Source organism: Camelus dromedarius, chromosome 20 (assembly GCF_036321535.1).
Source record: "Camelus dromedarius isolate mCamDro1 chromosome 20, mCamDro1.pat, whole genome shotgun sequence".
NCBI lineage: Eukaryota > Metazoa > Chordata > Mammalia > Artiodactyla > Camelidae > Camelus > Camelus dromedarius.
Genome location: NC_087455.1, coordinates 266,019 through 284,117, shown reverse-complemented (window position 1 = coordinate 284,117; position 18,099 = coordinate 266,019). Strand labels below are relative to the sequence as shown.

The window sequence follows — 18,099 nt, the reverse complement described above, 5'->3', positions numbered from 1 at the left end:
GCTTCCCCACAGTCCACCCCGCCCACCTCGCGGTGGTCCAGGCTCCTCCAGTAGGCGGCGGGGCTGGAGGTCGGGTGACTTTGGGGGGGGATTTTTCTGGAGGGCTTCAGTCGGGGCGTTGGCAGCCTACCCTACCACCCTCCTTTCGCGCAGCAGGACTTCCGACTGGGGAGCCGGGGTCCTTAGGTGCTTGAGTCTCGCTCCGCGCCCCGGACGCCACACAACGCTCGCAGCACACTGCGCAGCTTTCCAGCCTTTACTGAGCATGTTGGAGCATGCGCGGGGTGAGCCGCGGGCCAGCGAATCCGCGGGGCCTACGTCATCAGCGCGCGCCCGCCCGCCCGCCCCTCAGCAGTGGATCTCGTAGGCGGCGGGCGGCTGCAGCGGGAGCCCTTGCGCGGGTCCGGGTTCCGTGCCCTCGGTCGTCTCCGCTGGGCTCTCGGCGAAGAGCGGCTTGGAGCGGTCGATGACGAACATCTCGTGGCCCCGCTCGTCGCGTAGCTCCTCGAGCTGCGCGAAGGTGTAGGGGCCTTCGGAGTAGTCGTTGACGAAGAGAGCGCCCTCCCCCGGAGGCCCTGGCGCTTTTTTGCGCCTGCGTCGCCGGCGGCAGATCATGGTCGCCAGCAGCAGCGCCGTGAGCGCCAGGAGCGCAATGGCCGCCGCGATGACCGTCTGCATGGCCAGGCCCAGGGCGCGGAAGGCCATGCTGCCTGCTTCGGGCAGGGGCTCGTGGCTGATGGGGCCGGCGGCCGGGGGCGGCGCGGGCGCCAGCTGCTGCTGCCGGGACAGGTTGACCAGGAGCTGGAAGGGCACGCGGGCGGCGCCGCCGGCGTTGGAGGCCTCGCACTCGTACTTGCCGGCGTGGGCCAGGGTGATGTTGGTGAGGAAAAGCATGCCGCTGCCCGTGTCAGAGGCCCCGGACCCGCCTGGGACCGGCACCCCACCTTCTGGTTGAGCTTGGGCCGGCGGCGGCCCCTCGCGAGGCTGTGCCACCTTTCTCCAGGTCACGAGGGGCTGCGGGTAGCCAGAAGCCTGGCAGGCAACCCGTAGGTCCTCACCCAGGTTGGCTGTCACCTCCAGCGGCTCCACGTGCACAGAGGGTGGGATGCAGATGAGGCTACTGCCAGACACGTCCAGGAGACTCTGAAGTGCCAGGCGGGGAGGCTCTGCACACATGATCTTCCTGTCCCTGGAGCTGAGCAGCCGCTGGCCCCCCTCTTTGATCCAGGCTCCCAGCCAGTGCAGGGCACAGTCACAGCGCCATGGGTTCTCTGTGGGCAGAGCAGCGGCGGGCAGGTAGCTCAGGTGCCTCCGGAACACAGTCTGTGCAGTTGGGTTGTTGGCCAGAGCAGGAGTCCTTTTCCCACCTCCCACAGTCAGGGACCTCTGCCACCCCTTCTCTGACCCCAAGCTCCTTAGTGTGTAGGCGGGCACACCCCCACCCGCAACTCCGTTCCGTGATGCATGTTCTAGTTCACTTCACTAACCTCTCGGAAAGTCCCCACTCCTCTGAAGCCTCTCCCTGCAACAAATCTCACTATTTGGGGGAACCTCTGTGTTCACATAGACATCCCACCAGCACTGAAACTTCGCACATCCTCTTGGCCCTGCCTTCAGGTGCTGTCTCCAGGAAATGGCCCCAGTCCTGGTCTCATCTGTCCAGTTTTTGCCTGCCTGCCCTCTGATGGCCCCAAAGTGTGCATGCCACTCAGCTCTGTCCAGTCTGTTCAGGGACTTGTACTTTTTCTGTCTTCCTTGGGCGGGGTCCCCGAACTGCCCCTACCAGCACCCCTGTTCCTAGCAGTCTTCTATCATGTCTGTGGGTGGTGGTGTGGCCCTGCAGAGCACTGCCATTGGAGACCCTTCCACAGCTGGGCCTGCTCCCTACTGTCATCACTGTGGCCAAGGAAGCTACCTTTGCATGAGACCCCCTTGACCCCATAAGCGGTACCTGTGAGGCGTAGGACCTGCAGGCTGGCTAGGGGCTGCAGGGCCTCTTGGCTGATGGTGCCCAGCTGGTTCCTGCTGAGGTCCAGCAGGGCCAGCGAAGAGAGCCCGGCCAGGGCCTGGTCCTCCAGCAGCTCAATGCTGTTTTCCTGCAGGTGCAGCTCCTGCAGTCGCTGAAGCAGGGACAGTAGATCATCAGGGAAAGGGGCCTTGGAGGACAGGTCCCCTTCTTACCAGGCTGGACTGTGCTGACGGAGAACTCCCTTTCCATACTCCCGTCGGGCAGGGCATGTGGCAATGCAGGAAAACTGTTGCCCTTGCCCACCCCTCTCCCACTCACCTGCAGGTGTAGGAAGGTGAAATCCAGCAGCTGCACCAGCTGGTTACCGGCTAGGTAGAGTACACGCAGTTGGGCCAGACCAGCAAAAGCGCCTACACGCAAGCCTCGCAGCCCATTGCTGGTGAGCGCCAGCTCCAGCAGGCGCGACTGCGCGCGGAAGGCACCTGGCTCCAGAGCGTGCAGGCTGTTGTTGTGCAGGTAGAGATGGCGCAAGGAGGCCAGAGGCGTCAAGACACCGGGTTCCAGGTGTGCAATGCAGTTGTCCTGCAGGAACAGTGTCTGTGGGGCCAGAGGGAGGGAGGGCATTTACCCCACTGGGGCTGTCTCTTCCCTAGGGGGCCCAACCACCCACGAGGAAACACATCCCCATCCCTCTGCATCTCAGGCACCCCTCCCCTGCAGCCCAGCAGCCTCCATGCGGTGCCCACCTGTGTCCCGGGCGGGATCCCAGGTGGGATGACGTGGAGCTGCAGGGCACCGCACTCCACTGTGGCGCTGTAGCAGCGGCAGGCAGCTGGACAGCTGGCAGCGCAGGGCAGGACACTGGATAGTGACAGCAGCAACAGCAACAGCAATGTGGGTGCCCCTGGGGCCATCTCCCGTGGGACAGGCGCGCACCGCGAAGCCGCAGCCTCCTCACCAGCCTGCCTCCAGTCCAGCCCTGGATGGGACGCGCCTCCTGAAACACAGGTTCTGCCTGTTTTTTACATTTGAGAGCCACTAAAAAGGATGGCTGGAGGCACACATCCTGTGTCTGAATTTTTTTAAGTTTTAAATCAGCTTGAGAAACTGATTAAACGTTCATTGCCTTCCTTTATAAAAAGTCGTAAAGATCTGGGGCATCAGGTTCCAATTTAGAATTTCTTCTGTCCTCAGAGTCTTGCCACACAGGCCACATGGGGACAGCCCACCCCATCCCAGCCTGCTTTTCTCCCCATCCCATCTCTACTAGCACTGAGGAGTTTCCTGCTCATGCACGAGGACATCTTGACTGCTGTGCCCTCTACACCCTAACAACAGCCACTCCTTGGATCTTGGGTGCAAGAGGCTGGTGAAAGGTATGGCCTTGGGGACACAAGGGTGAAGTTTGGGGTCATTTACCACAGCGTGGACTAGAATGGGAAGAGCAGCCTCTGGGCAGACACAACCCCATGTCCACATAGACTCTTCACTCTGTGGGGACTGGCGTCAGACCTTGAAGGCACAGAGCTTAGAGTAGAGGTCCTTTTTGTGCCCCCAGGACAAGGCCCAAGGCTCCACACTCCTTCCCTGCCTTCAGCTGACCTTGACCCAGCATTTATTCTGGTCATTTTTATCCCTGGAACTCATGCTCTGTCCTCAAACCTGGGATTCACCTGTTGTAACTTGATGGAGGATATGGGCACAACTGGTCTCAGGGGAGGCACCAGCCACAGGAAAATCGAGGCATAGCTTTGTCCAGCCTCTGCCCCTGCCCTCCTGGGAGTGGAAGTGGCTGGAACAGCTTAGCTAGAATTAGGGCTTTTTCCTCAGGGAGTTTGTTAGATAATCAGGGGTGAGACAAACAGCAGGAAAGTCAGTTTGGAAGGTGTGGGCCTGTCTTCTCCATGCTGGCTCCCAGTAAAGGGCCCCTCTTTTGGGGGGCATGTGGGGCCCTGGAATGGCTGGGGTGGGAAAGATGGGCCTTGGGCCACCAACTGGGTTTCTAGTGGTGTTTCCCAAGTAGGCTCTGGGGGCAGTGACTTCCTGGACTGAAGTGGGGAGTAGTGTGTTGGGTTTATGTTCATGCAAATGTGACCCTAGAGAGAGGGCAAGGCCTGGGTCTAGCTTGGGGCACATTGAGTCCAAATTAAAGGTGGGGACTTGGGCTGAGAAGCCAGCCAGTCTGAAGCCAGGGATGGGGCTGAGGGTGTGCTATCACTGAGCCTTTAGCTCCACCTCACACTGTCCCTGCTTGAACACCTGCCTGCTCACCAGGACTCCCCACTAGCAAGAGTGGAAAGGCAGTAAGTGGCCTTGGTGTTTGTTTGAGTCTTGCTCTAAATTGTAACTCACATGATTATTGAAAATCACTGGAGAGAGACAGGCACAGCAAAAGTTTTAATGGAATAGCTTTGGCTCAGGCAGAGGCAGTTCCCAGATGTCTCAGAATGTAGGTGAGCCCCAAGAAACTGTGGGCATTCTCTGAAGCCCCTGGGACCCATTTCCCTGAACAAAAGGAGTGGCCACCCAGCTTCCAGCAGCAAGGCCTCTCAAATATAGAAGGTTCTTGGCCTCCTTCTCAGGACTCAGGGGACTACTGCTCTCATGGACAGCTCCTAGATGCTGATTCGTGTAGAAAGGCTGGCCTGGGCAAGGATGAGGGCCCAAGCAGGAAGGGCAGGGGAGGCCAGCCCAGAAATCCTTTTACCTAGGGGAAAACCCCCTAATCCGGCTGGGCAGGGGTGGGTTGTCACTGTCTCAGGGCACCCATTTGAGGGGGAGGGAGGCTCGGAGGGGTAAGAGGGGAAGACCTGCGATCCTCTCAGGCGCAGAGTCGGGAGTCTTGATCGTCCATGGCCTCAGGCATGGTCTGTCCCAGGCCGGTACAGGGCAGGGCGTGGTCCCCGCCAGGTCGCACGCCCTTCTCGGTGAGCAGGGACGGCCCCCGATCCCGCCCCCTCGCCCGCTGACCTTGGGTCGGGCGGACCCCTCACCTGACGCTTCCGCGGCGCGGCTCCCCAGCCGAACCCTGGCCCACCGAGCAGCGCAGGGTGGGGGAGGGGCGGGCGCCGCTCGCGCACTGGAGCGCCGGCTCCTCCCGCCCGGCCGCCCGGGTCTGCCGTCGCGAGCGCCGGCCAAACCAGAGAACGCCGAGGACACCCCAGGCCAGGTGAGTGGGGAGGGACCGAGGGCTGGTGACCCAGCCCCTCCCCGTGTCGGGGCCCGGGCCGCGGCAGCACCTCGGACAGCGCCGGGCGGGGCGGGGCAGCGGGACAGCGGTGCACCTTCGCCGCGCACGCGCACTCAGCCTCAGCCGGCGAGCTCTCTGGGTGGCGCGTGCGCAGCGACGCGGGCCGCGCGGCGCCGCTCAGGGTGGCGGGGCAGCGAGCAGCAGCGGGGCCAGGTCCATAGTGAGCGCGAAACGGCGGCCCTGCCAACACACGTGAGAGGGCAGGTCTGGCGCGCCGGGCGCGTACTCGAAGCAGGCGCTGAGCTCGAAGGCCAGGGCCGATCGCACCAGCCCTACACCGCCCGCGCGCTCCGGCGCTGGGTGGTAGAGCCGCCCATTGGCGGCCAGGGGCAGCAGGCGCGCCGGCTCGAAGGGTACGGCCAGGGCCTCGCCGCCGCCGCAGTAGGAGAGGCGCGGGGGCCCGGCGTCCGCGGCCAGCAGGTGCGTGAAGACCACGGGCCGGTCCTCGCAGCGGAGGAAGTTGCGCTCCCTGCCGCATGGTGAGAGGAAGGGGAAGGAGGCCTCGTAGCGCCCGCTGCGGTTGGGTCTCAGGCGAGAGAAGAAGACGACCAGGAACTGCGGGTCTGGGGGACCGAAGAGCGCGGCTGCTCAGCATGCCGGGCCCCAAGGCCCCTGGGCCCTACTGCCCCCAGGCAGGCGGCTAACCCTGGGCGACACCAAGGGCAGGCACCGGGTGTTGGTGAGCTGTCCTGGCCTGCCTCCAGACAGGAAGCTCTGGAGCGCAGGACTCCCAGTACCCCGCTGCGGGCAGGCCCAGCAACAGGTTGGGCAGCGGAGCCCTTCAGGGCCTTCTCCGAAGCGAGGGAAGGTCGGGGAGGAGAGGGCATAAGTACCTTTGAAGCAGGTGATGAAGTTCTTCATTTTGGAGTCATCTAGGAAAAGCTGCAGACAGAGGGGCAGGCCGTGACCCATCAGTCCCAGGTGGAAGCCCGACAGAGCTGGCCCCAGAGCGGGAAGGCCCCGGTGGGCGTCCACTTTCCTTGCTCGTCTGTGCACACCGAGTGCAGAGAGGCGCGTGGAAGGTAAACCCCTGCCGACTTCCCCGCATCCACCCCGCACTCCAGGCCATGCTTCCTCACGCACAGGTTCTCTGGCCTGACACGTCTTCCCCATGCCTCTTCCCTCCTCCTTTCGAATTTCTATGTGCCGCCTCCGCGGAGGCTGACTTGCTTCCCCCTGGACATGGCGGACACCCCCGCCAAAGCTTCCAAAGCAGGTGGGGCGGCCCAGGGCTGGGGGCTGCAAGAGCTGGGGATGCAAAGCGAGCGGAGTGCAACCACTTGCGGGAGGTTGGCTGCTAGGGGCCTAGCCCTCTGGGGCCGGGACCAGGCGCCCCAGTAGCTCAGGCGCGGCGCGCCGCCCCCGCCCACCAGTCGCACTCACTTACTTTAAAGACCCCGCCCCTCAGACGCCTACCGCCAGGCCCCACCTCTCTCGCAGGGGCCTCCCTCAGGCCCCGCCCCCTCCCCGCCAACCTGGCCCTGATGATCCAAGTAGTAAAAGTATTCCCGCGTCCGCGGCTCTGGGCTCTGGCCCTGCGTGTAGGAGACGCCTCCAACCCCGCCGCAGGCCCGGGTCCCCAGGGACCGCGCCAAGCCCAGGGCCCAGGCCCGGAGAGCCCCACGCGTCGCCCACATCCTCCTTTCTCGCCGGAAGCGGTCAGAGGGTCACGAGGGGGCGGTGCTGCGCAAACGTACGTCCCCCCCCTGCGACTGCGACCTTGTGCTTTGGGTTCCGGTTGCGGCCACCGAGCGCACCCGGCCTGGCCTCGCGCGTCCCCAGGACGGCCCCGACGTTCTTCCTTCTTTGGGCCTTAGGGGCTCACCGCCCTGCCGTTCGGCTGGGGAAAGGGTGGCGGGCGGGGCTGCCCGACGGTGGGGTGCAGGCGAGTTCAGGACGGGGTCACCGGCCGGGGCTGGGGCCGGGGCGCTGGCGGGCTTGCGGGCCCAGTCCCTCTGCTCTCGGAAGCTGGCTGTCCCCTAATGGGCGAGCTACCCTCACTGTCTCCTCCCCCATCCCCTGGGAAGCCAGCTCGGCGGGGCCGACTGCGCGTCCAACTAGGTGCTGAACAAAGAGATGGTGAATAAACACTGCCTAGAAGCCTATGCGTGCCTCAGAGGAGGGCAGGTCAAAGACCCCAGCAATCGGGCGGGGCTTCGGGGTCGAGTATGATAATTCAGGTGGCCGCAGCCGGCCCAGGATGCCTCTCATCCTGCGCACCTACCTGGAGCCGCGTCCGCGATTCATCACCTCGCCGTCGTTTCAGGGAAGCTGCCTTACTCTCCCTTCCACCCCTGTTCCAGTCTCTCCGCCCCCCATTCTCCCTTGGCCTGGCGTCCACGCCGGCAACCGACTGGCCGCTGACAGTGAGCTGCCCAGAGCCCCAACCCAGACCCCCCCGCAAACCCCGCTGCAACTGGAAGGAACGGAAGGCAACAGGCAGCGACCAAGGTTTGCAAGTGTCTATATGTACTTTATTCACACAGAGTGTTGTCACCTCTCGACCATGCGTCAGAGCGAGTCTGTGGACCCACTGCGCCTCCTCAGGGCCCAAGACCACCCGACTGAGGACGTTCCCCCAGGGGACACCCGGGTCTCGGCAGGGCTGGGCTTTTTTGTCTTTAATAATAAATAAAAACTCAACTCTAAAAAATATATATATATATAAAAACTAGGGGGAAATTAAGTTCTACGACAGTTGGAACTCAAAATTCCAAAATGGAAAATACACAAACTGAAAATCTAGGTACCTCCCCACCACCCCCCAGCTCTGGCCTCGAGGAAGGGGAGTCCCCAGCACCACCCTAGTCCCCGAGCTCGGGGTTCCTCCCCTCTCATCTGCTGCAGGTCCTGAATAGGGATAGGGCAGGGTTTGGTTTTTGGTCAGAAGCCAGGAGGGTGGAGAGAAAAATGAAGGAATGATACCAACTTGTCTGAAGAGGACAGACGAGAACAACTCAAATAAATAACATTTGGGTTAAGACTATGTCATTAGCAAATTTAGTTCTTATATGTTTCGCTCTATTTATATCTCTATACACAGGCGGGCTGGGGTGCAGGATAGATTCTGAATTTATAGTTACACGAAGAAAAAAATATTCTCGCCCCTCCCCCACCCTGCCCCAAGAATGCCTGCCCAACCCTGCCCCCACCCCAGAGGACTTTGGTTTGGGGGCTCCCTCCACACCTAGAGAGCATCTACCGGACCCTGGGCCAGCCTGGCTCGGCTCTGGTGGTGGACAGCCCAGTGTCCTTAAGCCCGCAAATTCCTGTGCAGTCACCACCATGGAAGCCACAGGTGGTGGGGAAGGGGGCGGGAAGGGACCGGGAGGGCGGAAGTTGTAGGCCAGGAGACCGAGGGTAAGAGAGAGCAGAGGAGGAGAAAGGGGCAGCCACGCTGGGCCCAGACCAGGGCTAGGCTGAGCGCAGGAGCCCCAGCAAGGCAGCTCACCCGGGGAGGGCGGCTTGTGCTCTCGGGCCGGCCGGGAGGGGCAGTGTCACTTGGCTCCAGGAAACAAAAGGCACTTTCTTGGGGCTGATCCGCGGCTTGTGGTGGGTGGGGCAGTGCCCACCGAACTGGCCACGAGGCGGGGGTGGGTGGGTGGTGGCTAGAGGCGCCCTTCCTGCAGCCCCTCTGCCCTGGCTGCGCCCTCAGGCCGAGGGCCTGGGTGGGGGAAATGGGGGTTCCAGGGCTGGGGCGGGCATGGGCGGAGCCTGGCATGCTACCTCCGCGGCTGGGGCGTTCCCTCCCCCCTCCCTGCGTGCTCCCCTGACCCCGCGCACCTGGGCAGGCTCTGTCCCCACCCTTGGTCCTTTGGTGCCCAGGTGTTATAGCACGCCCTCCATGAAGCTGGTGTCCAGGTGCTGGATGAGCACCCGCAGGAAGGACATCTCCTTGCGAGTGTTCTCGAAGATGACGCGCGGGTCGTCCGAGCGGCAGCGCAGGCAGTTGGGCGCCATCACCATGGCCAGGTTGCTGACGTCCATCTTGGTGATGGCCACGTTGGCCGGCTGCACGAACACCTGCACGGGGGAGCCAGCGGTGGGCCCGAGCGGGTCTGGAGGGGTAGGCCCGGGCTGCGGTGGAGCTGGGGGCGGGGCCCGCCGCCTACCTGGAGGAAGCGGATGAGGTAGCACAGCACCAGACGGTTGATTCGGGGCAGCGCGTGCACCACGGCCACGGCGGCCTCGGGGCTCTCGTAGTGAGAAATGCACTGCTCGTAGAACTCGTGCGGGATCAGGGGTTCCTCCAGCTCCCGGTACCACAGCTTCAGGAGTGATGCTGGGAACACAGCGTGGACGCTCAGCTGGCTTGCTGGGCAGGCACCTCTGGGCAGGGCGCAGGGCACCTGCTGGGCTGCAGCAAGGGTGGACAGGGGCTGGGGGTGGGGGCAGTGTGCAAGGGCAGCAGGTGAGAAGGGATGGTGGACAGGACCAGACTGTAAAGTGTCCACCCAGCAATGCGGGCTGTGCCAACCCTGAAGCCAATAAGCTTATGGTCCTGAGGGCCTGGACTGATGCTGGAGTGCTGCGAGATTGTTTCTGGAGGAACGTGCAAGTGTGCAAAATGCAATTTCTCAAAAGGCTGTGCAGCCGCTGTGAGCAGCCAAGCTGGAAAAAGGTGCCAAGGGAGACCTGTCATACAGGCAGGTGCTGGAAAAGGACCAAGGGGCTGTCCCTTCACTACGGAAAGCAGAAAGGGCTGAACTGTTCACACTGCCTGGGCCAGACTTGCTGTTGCTGAGAGGGCTGGGACCTCACCTGGGACATGAGGGTCCTCCAGGCCTGTTGGCACCTTCCACTGGTCCACCTGTAGCTTCAGGGCGTTCACCTCATCAATGTCCCCAGGGACTCTGCGAGCACATGGCAGGTCTCAGGCTTGCTTGGGGTCAGGGTCATTTGGCTCCTCTCTGGGTCAGGTGTGGCTGAGGTCCCCTGCCCCAGGCACCCAAGCCACCATCCTTCATCCCTCTGCTGACTGCCCCCATGCAAATCCCTTCCTCTGAATGGTCCCTGAGGTCCAAACCCACGAGCCAGTTTCCCCAGCTGTCCCTCTGGGTCTTGCAGTGGTGGGGAGATCTATGGACAGTAGGTGACTGGCCACACTCCCCCACAGCCCCGGCAGGGCCATCATCTTCACTCACAGCTGAGGACCAGCTGGGGGTTGCTGATCTTTCCAGGCCTTGTCCATGGTTGCTGTCTGAGTGCCCTCTGGGCCCCTGGTGACCATTTCTGCAGGGGCACTGTCCCTGGCTGGCTCACTTGCTGGGGTTCAGGTGTGCTGCTGTTCAGGGCGGACAGCCCTGCTGACCTGCCTCCTAACGCTGGGGCCATTTGCTCAAAGGTGCCCCTCCCTCCCTGCATGCTGGCTTCTCGGGGGGCCTCTGGCTGCTCTGAGGTAGGGGCATGGGTCTCCTAGCCCCACTGCCCAGGGCTAGGGCATGGAAGTAGGCCCAGTGGGCCTGCTGCCTGATGGCCCCTGACTGCCTGGGACACATGGTGAAGACACTGAGGCCCCACACCCAGGGCCCAGGTTGCGGGGCACCTGAAGATGCCTTCCGTCTGGTCACCGTTGAGTGCGAGCACCTCCTCAGACAGCCGAGTCTGTACCCAGGGCAGCTGCCGGTCAGGGTAGCGCTCTTTCTGCAGACTCATGACCTCTTGCAGCGCGCTGCCAAACATGGAGGGGCTGAACACGGCGTTCTTGGCGTGCCGAATCTCCTCCACGTTGGGCTTCTTCAGCCCCTGCAAAGGCAGCCCAGCTCTCTGTCCCAGTGTGGCCCTGCTCCCAGCCCTCCTGCCCCTGTGCCCTTCCGAGGGCTGCCCTGGCTCACCAGTCCTCTCCTCTACCTTTGTCCTCTTGTCCCTGTGAACTTCAGGCCTCTGCCTAGCCAGAGCTGGGGCACCCCAATTCCCTGCCCCCTGAGTCACTAGGGAGCCACTTCAAGCAGCACCCTCCCCACTGTGAGTCATTAACTGCCTCCCCACCCCCTACTCCCAAACATGCAGCCCCCACCTCCCTTCAGACCCTGTCTGGGTGATACTGGCACAGGCCCCTCGCCCACCTCTACCTGCTGTCCTGGAGGAGTTCATACCTTCTTGGCCCCGGTAAGGGCTGCCTTCTGCAGCTTGTGGTAACAGTACTTGGCGTATGTGCTTATAGCCACCCCTGGAAAAGAACAGTGCCGGTTGGCTTGGTGTGGATGTGCAGGAAGCAGGGGCTGCAGGCCCACCAGTGACTAAGAGAGGAAGCAGCAAGAGGGTGAGGAAAGGCAGCTCCTGCAAGAACCCTGGGGATCCAAGCCGGCCTGGCCAGGCTCCTGCCCACTGCTTGTCCAGGGCAATGGGTCCTCACTCTCCTGAGCTGTCCTTTAGTGTTAATACCCACATGGAAAAGCACCTCCAGAGCAGCCAGGCTAAAGGAACCCCTCTGCCAGCCCACCTAATCCTCCCCATGGCCAAGAAAGGCAGGGCCTGGGCCCCAGGGCTTTCAAACCCCATGCCTCCTCCAGCTGGCCTTGGGAAGCACCCCCAACAAGGGTAATTTCTAGAAGCAGCAGGCCTGGAGGCACTCAGCACCCACTGCCTTGGGCCAGCACAGGGGAAGGAGCTCTCCTGCAGCCCTGTGCCCAGCTGGAGGCCCCGGGCAGCCCTAGGGGAGGGCCTTAGCCCGTGGGTGGCCATGTCTGCTTGGTTGAAGGCTGCCTGGGTGTGGGTCGGGGATGGGAAGGCCCAGGGTGGGAAGGGGATGTGTGTGGAGCGGATGTCCCCTGCCTGGGTGTGGGTTGGGGAGGGGGAGGCCCAGGTGGGAAGGGGATGTGTGTGGAGCGGATGTCCCCTGTCCTGAACCTGGGTGTCACTGGGAGGGTAGCACTGGGGAAGGACAACTTTGAAGGCTGAAGGCAACAGGAGGGCTGGTCTCCTTTCTCAAAGAAGGGGCTTCCTAACCCTAACCCTAAAATCCATCCCTGGCAGCAGAAGCTCTAGCTAGTGGTCACAGGGGGCAGGGGACAGGGCTAGCATTCCAAGCACAAGGACCTCAGGGACCTTGGCCAGATACCTGGAGGGTGGGGAGGAGGCCCCACCCAGGGAGGGTCTGACATGTGGGGAAAGCCTTTCCTGGCCCAGGCAAGGGCAGGGAAGGAGAAGCAAGACAGGGAATGTGGGGAGGCCAAGCCCTGAGAAGCCACTGAGCCAGGCTGCCACGGACCAATGGACAGACGGACAGACAGACAGAGGGGTTGGAATGGGCCCCCTCCTCTGTAGGACCTGCCTGCCTGCCTGCCGGAGGAGGGCTTCTAGACCCAAGTCTCAAACCCAAACACAGGAGTCTTTTAAAGGAGGCAGTTTCTTGTGGGCGTCTGAGGACAAGGGGTTCCTTGAACCTCAGCATGATGAACACAAACGCGTCTCAGTCCATGAAAACCTTCATTTCTAGTTATCACAAACTAGTTTTGTCATTATAACTGGTAAGGGGATTCCTTTTTAGAGTAATCACAATGAAAACAAACATTTCCTATAGATGTTTGAACCCTGGAAACTCTGTTTCAGGTCCCTTGGGAAGTGCGGACCCCAGGCAGACAATCCTGGCTGTAGCCTCTGATCTGCCAGCCTGGGACACAGCACTTGGAACCCTCTGCTTCCAGCCAATGTGGCCCTTGTGGGCCAGCTCTTGGCCCAGGGAGAATGGACGGTGCTTAATCAAATAGGGCCTGGGCTGGACCCTGACCCCTGGGAGCCCACGAGCACTTTGTAGCAAGGCAGTGCAGCAGGAGCCTGGTGCTCACTCAGTCCAGAGCCTCCTGTCCCTGGTCTTGGGGCCTCTGGGGAGACGTGCCCTGACCTCCTGCCCTTGGTGTGACAGAAGTGGACCACCAGCTCTCCCAGCAGGGAGGACATGGCACCAGGGTTAACAGGGCTTCCCTGGAGCTTGGTGGGGGTCCTGAGCCAGCATCCAGGACAAGGGCAGGGATGGGAGTGCCGTGGGAGGGAGGCTGGGAAACCCCTGGGCTGTGCTGGGAAGCACAGGGGTAGCCTGGGCTGGAGGTCAGGGCTGGGGAGGCACTTGCCCGCTGGATACTCCCCCACTCACACTCACCTGGGGGCGCCTCCAGCAGGCCTTGGTCAACAGTCCTCAGGCCCCTCCCCACTGAGAACCCAGCATGCAAGTTGGAAATTGTTCTTAGCACCATGGAGAGAGATGCAGGGCAGGTGTGGCCTTCCCCAGGAGCCCTGTCCATGACCTGGGCTTCCAGCCGGCTCTGAGGAGCTGATGTTAGTGTCCCCCTCTGCCCCCACAGCCCAGAAGCGGTTAGAGAAGAGGCCAGGTGGCCGAGGCTGGAGAGCAGAGCTGTGCAGACGCAGCGCGGGGCTGCAGGGAGAGGCCCTACCATCCGGCTCCTCAACATAAGGCTTGGGTTTCTTTCTCAACTTGGACTTCTTCTTAGTGTTCCTTTCCAGGAGCTCTTTCATGTGCTGTGTCACTGGGGAGCAAACAGAGTGGTGAGGGCCACAGAGCACAAGGAGGAACGCAGGCCCGCACAGGTCCTGGCACAGCTGGACCCTCCGGGCAGACAGGGCCGCCGGCTGGGAGTGCTGGGGTGGGGCCAGTGTCCCATCACAGCTGCGTCCTGCTCGTGCTCCTGGGGACGGGGTGCGTCCATACAGAGGTGCAGGTCCATGTGTGGGCACATCTGGGCCATGCGGCTGGGAAGGCGCCAGTGGGGAGGCGGGGCGGTCAGCTCACGGCCTTCTGGCTGGCAGAAAGCCAGGGGTGTGGAGTCCCTCGAGGAGGCCCCAGCCCAGCCGTCCAGGCCCTCCATGGCTGCTCTCCTGGGGCTGAGCTGTGGAGCTCGTGCTGGAGGCACTGAGCAAGACTGGAGGGGCCTGGCTCTCCTCTCAGGCTGATCTGGGCGCCTCCCACTCTGCACAAAATAACTTGGCACTGCCGATGAGGACCCCCACACCACCATCCCATGCTCTCATAAGAAGTCGAGGTGCACAGCCAAGTGGGTGTCACACTCCCCTACTTGATGATGGGCCCTCTTATCTACATAAATTGTCATTTTTATGCATGAAAAATCTGTATCTAGTCATTCACATCAGTATGGGCTTGGGACATTCATCCTACACTTTGGGTTATAATCCAATACAACTTTATTCTGTGGCTCAAGGTGCTCCAGGTTTGGCCCCTGGGAGCTCTGTGTCCCGGACACATCCCATGGTCTCCCCTCGTCCCTCCAGCACTTCCTCACTTGGCATTGCATCTTGTACATTCCCTGCCCCAGCCCTAGAATTAGCTGTTTCTCCAAAGAGCTCTGGTTCTTCTGAATGTAAAATGGAATTAGAAACCAAGATCTGGGGTCAGGTGTGCTCACTGCTATTGGGGTGTCATTGCTTCTAGGCCCTCGGCTGACGGAGCAAGGAAAGAGAAATGTGCATACTAGGCTGAAGAGGCTCCCATCTCTTCCAGTTTAGAGCTTTTATCAGGAATGGAATGTTGGATTTTGTGAAATGACTTACTGAGATGATTATATTTTTTCTTTTTCACTCTGTTATTGGTTGATCTTCTCTCTCTTTGTCCTGATTAGTCTGGCTGGAGGTTTATTAATTTCATTGCTCTTCTCAAATAATACACTTTTTGTTTCACTGATTTTCTGCATTGATTTTTCCTATTTTCTCTTTCATTGATTTCTACTCATCTTCATTATTCCCTTTCTTCTGCTTACATTTGGTATAATTTCCTCTTTTTTTTTTTTAAGTTTCTTAAAGTAGAGGCAGAAGACATTGATTTGAGATCTTATTACCTAGTACAGACATTAAGGTACTATAAATTTTCCTCTAAGAACTGCTTTGGCTGTACCCCACAAATTTTAATATGCTTCTTTTTTTTTTTTTCAGTTCAAAATACTTTCTAACTTCCCTTTTGATTTTTATTTGGCCCATGGATTATTCAGTAGTATGTTCTTCCGTTTCCAAATACTTGGGGATTTTCTAGGTATCTTTGTGTTGCTGGTTGCCAGTTTAACTCCATTGTGGTTAGAGAACATACTTTCTATGAGTCACAGTCTTTAACATTTATTGAGACTTGTTTCATGGCTCAGAATATGGCCTATCTGGAAAATGTGGCTGAGATTTCAGTCCAGATGCTCTGGGTCCAGAGTCTCATTTTGCCTACTCCACCGCAGCCGCTTTGTTTCTTAAAGAGAATTTCAATTTCAACTAGTCCTTTTGTTTTCAGCTCCATGGTCACCCCCTTCCATACCACTGCTGGAGGAGGCTGGCTAAAAATACTGCTGAGCTTTTCAGGGTATGCTACCTGCTTCAGCTTCTCAGCTTCCCCACCACCTGCTTGGGATCCACCTTTCTGGGTCTGCCAAGTTATTTTCCAGCCACTTGTCATGTGCTTTTCGGCTTCTCGAAAATGGTTGTTCTTCCTCTCTTCCATTCTCTTTGTCCTGGTGGATTTCAGTATTTTTATTGTAATATAATATACATAGAATTTTCCATTTTAACCGTTTTTAGTTGTACAGTTGAGTGGTATTACATACATTCACCATCCATCCATCTCCAGAACTTTTTCATCTTCCCAAGTGGAAATTCCATACACATCACACAACAACTCTCCGTTTCTCCCTCCCCCTAACCCATTGCACCTACCATTCTGTCTCTATGAACTTGACTGCTGTAGGGACCTCACATGAGTAGATTTGTATCTAGCTTATTCCACTCAGCACAAATGAAATCTATCGAGGTTCATCTATCTTATAGCCTGTGCCAGAATTTCCTTCCTTTTTTAGGTTGAATAATATTCCATTGTATGTACAAACCACATTTTATCTGTCTACTCATCTGTCAATGGACACCTGGGCTGCTTTCCACATCTCTGCTATTGTGGATCTGCTACTATGAACATGAGTGCACAGATACCTGTTCATATCTTTCTTTCAATTATTTTGGGCATACACCCAGAAATGGAACTGCTGGATCCTATGTTAATTCTATGTTTAATTTTTTGAGGAACTGCCATTCTGTTTTCCATAGTGGCTGCATCATTTTACATTCCCTTGTGAGGATTTTTTTGGTCTTCAAAAATTTCCTTCACTGTTCTTTTATCATGACTTCAAGGTGGAGTCCAAACCGATGACTGTGTTCAGCCTACAATCTTTTACCTGGGAGCCAGTGTTGTGCTGAATGCATGAAGGCACAAGCAGTGACCACCCCTCGGGGTCTGCAGCCTTCCAGCGTGCTCCTTGCGGGCAGAGTGGGGAGCTGCAGGCTGCTGTATCCACTGCCAATGCCTGCGATGCCTGTGTTGAGAGCCTCGTTAGTGAGGTCCAGGGGAGACAAGGTGGGAAGTCACCTGCTGGTGGCTGGCACAAAGGTGTGACCACGTGTGAGCCAAGGCTAAGCCGGGGGCTGGGGGTCATGTGAACTGGGGTTCACTGTTTGGTCCCTTGGTCCCTTGGGGTGGTAACCACAGCAGAGGTCACACACATGCTGGCAGCTGAATCAAACGCTCTGAGTCCAAGGCAGGCAGCATGGTTCAGGGTGAGGTTCAGCTCTGCCCTCACTGGTGCTTCCAAGAAAGACTACAGTTACCTTTTTCTAAGCACAGGGTACGTCCTTCTGGGCTAATGGGGCCTGCCTTCCTGCCCAGTGGCCAGCACGCACCTTCTTGACAGGGGCCAGTGGGAGGAAGCATGAGGCCTCGCCCCTGAGCTCAGTGATGAGCAGGGCCTGGCAGTGGATACTGACCCAGGAGTGGATCTCGTGGCTGGACACAGGGCTTTGGCTGGAGGGCACCCCTGTGCCATATACGTGAGACCAGATCCCACAGCCCAAATGCAGGACCATGCAGATCTAGCATGGTCTGTGGGCAGAGACCATACAGCGCTCTGAGACCACCTAGGTCACAAAACTATGGCTGCCCAAGCTGACCCTTGATTGCCTCTTACACGGCAGTCTGGCTTCCACAGCACAGACACTAGTATGAAGGAGCACAAATCTCTGGGCCAGTGACCAGCTCCCCACAAAAGCCCAGGCCAGCGCAGGGGTGCCCAGTGCCCTTTGTCCACCGCACACTCACCTTTCACTCAGCAAGTACTCCTGAGGCCCCGAGGGCTGTGTGCTCATGACAGTGATGTTTCAAGGTCTTTTCGAAGAGGCTGAGGTGAACCATGGAGCCAGTGGGGACCCACCTGCTCCTGGAAAGGTCCAAGAAGACAGAGGCAGATCCATCCCGCCCGCCAGGCTGCTGGTCTGCATGTGGTGGAGAGCCACGTGGGGAGACCTACTTGCTGTGTTCAGTAGTCCTGCTTCAAAAACCGCAGGCCTGGGCAAAAGTCTCACAGCTTCCAAGATCTGCCCCAAATGGCTGCCTTGCTGGATGGCACCTATGCTGATGCACCTTCCCGGGACCTACCATTGCCCTGCAGCCCCACTGTGCACACGCCTCAGCCCCCACACCTGGGCTGGGGCAAGGCCCTGGCCAGACCAGCAGGACAGCCACTCCCACAGAGTGGGCTAGCACGTCTGACCTGCAGGCTGTGTGTGAGCATGTGAGTGTGGGTGCACACGTGGAGACACTGATGCTGTGGCTGTGCCCTGTGGACACTGACGAAAATTGGGGTGACAGATGGCCCACTGTACTTACAGGTGCTGCCTACAGCCCTGTCCCCATGCTTACTTTGCCCAGCCCAGGACTCAGGTCAGGCCCCAGGGCAGCTGCACAGGCACCACCTGGCTGGCAGGACCAAGCCCCAGGATCCTCCCCTGAGTGTGCTGGACTTGGGCCCAGACAGACCCGTGCCCCAGGCAGATCCGGCCCTGCACTCAGCCCCAGGCAGCCATCAGCAGGTGGCTACCTGTGACAGTCCCA

At 59.5% G+C, this 18,099-nt stretch overlaps 3 protein-coding genes and 1 long non-coding RNA gene across 13 annotated transcripts in view; 1 reads left to right on the top strand and 3 right to left on the bottom strand.

Moving 5' to 3' along the window:
* Nucleotides 1-240: 240 nt before the first annotated feature.
* LRRC24 (leucine rich repeat containing 24) lies at nt 241-5,088 on the bottom strand. Of its 2 annotated transcripts, none has more exons than XM_031439921.2 (5): nt 4,963-5,088; nt 2,716-2,966; nt 2,288-2,566; nt 1,952-2,156; nt 241-1,271 (listed from the first exon to the last, which is right to left on the bottom strand). In XM_031439921.2, exons 2-5 carry the CDS (start codon nt 2,881-2,883, stop codon nt 349-351), a joined length of 1,575 nt encoding a protein of 524 aa, XP_031295781.1. In that variant the 5' UTR covers nt 2,884-2,966; nt 4,963-5,088; the 3' UTR covers nt 241-348. The 2 variants fall into 2 exon arrangements, with proteins under 2 accessions (XP_031295781.1, XP_031295782.1); XM_031439922.2 differs by having other exon boundaries at nt 1,952-2,120.
* LOC135318702 (uncharacterized) lies at nt 2,859-4,650 on the top strand. The gene is made up of 2 exons (XR_010376979.1): nt 2,859-2,977; nt 3,240-4,650. It is a non-coding gene; the product is annotated as an uncharacterized LOC135318702 (long non-coding RNA).
* On the bottom strand, nt 4,348-6,872 carry C20H8orf82 (chromosome 20 C8orf82 homolog). Of its 2 annotated transcripts, XM_010998736.3 has the most exons (3): nt 6,695-6,872; nt 6,053-6,101; nt 4,348-5,782 (listed from the first exon to the last, which is right to left on the bottom strand). In XM_010998736.3, the coding sequence occupies exons 1-3, from the start codon at nt 6,854-6,856 to the stop codon at nt 5,337-5,339; spliced, it is 657 nt and encodes a 218-aa protein (XP_010997038.2). In that variant the 5' UTR covers nt 6,857-6,872; the 3' UTR covers nt 4,348-5,336. The 2 variants fall into 2 exon arrangements, with proteins under 2 accessions (XP_010997038.2, XP_031295801.1); XM_031439941.2 differs by lacking the exon at nt 6,695-6,872 and having other exon boundaries at nt 6,053-6,583.
* Nucleotides 6,873-7,671: 799 nt separating this feature from the next.
* ARHGAP39 (Rho GTPase activating protein 39) overlaps nt 7,672-18,099 on the bottom strand; it is a 78,104-nt gene continuing 67,676 nt past the window's right edge. For 2 of the 8 annotated variants that reach the window (XM_064476674.1, XM_031439895.2), the window contains exons 7-12: nt 13,610-13,702; nt 11,315-11,388; nt 10,765-10,964; nt 9,981-10,072; nt 9,332-9,598; nt 7,672-9,242 (exon numbers count right to left, since the gene is read on the bottom strand). In XM_064476674.1, the coding sequence (XP_064332744.1) occupies nt 8,497-9,242; nt 9,332-9,598; nt 9,981-10,072; nt 10,765-10,964; nt 11,315-11,388; nt 13,610-13,702 (1,472 nt within the window). In that variant the 3' untranslated portion in view covers nt 7,672-8,496. Of the gene's footprint in view, nt 9,243-9,331; nt 9,599-9,980; nt 10,073-10,764; nt 10,965-11,314; nt 11,389-13,609; nt 13,703-15,085; nt 17,481-18,099 lie in introns of those variants that run through there. The other 6 variants (XM_064476676.1, XM_064476678.1, XM_064476675.1 and 3 more) reach the window with 6 other exon arrangements.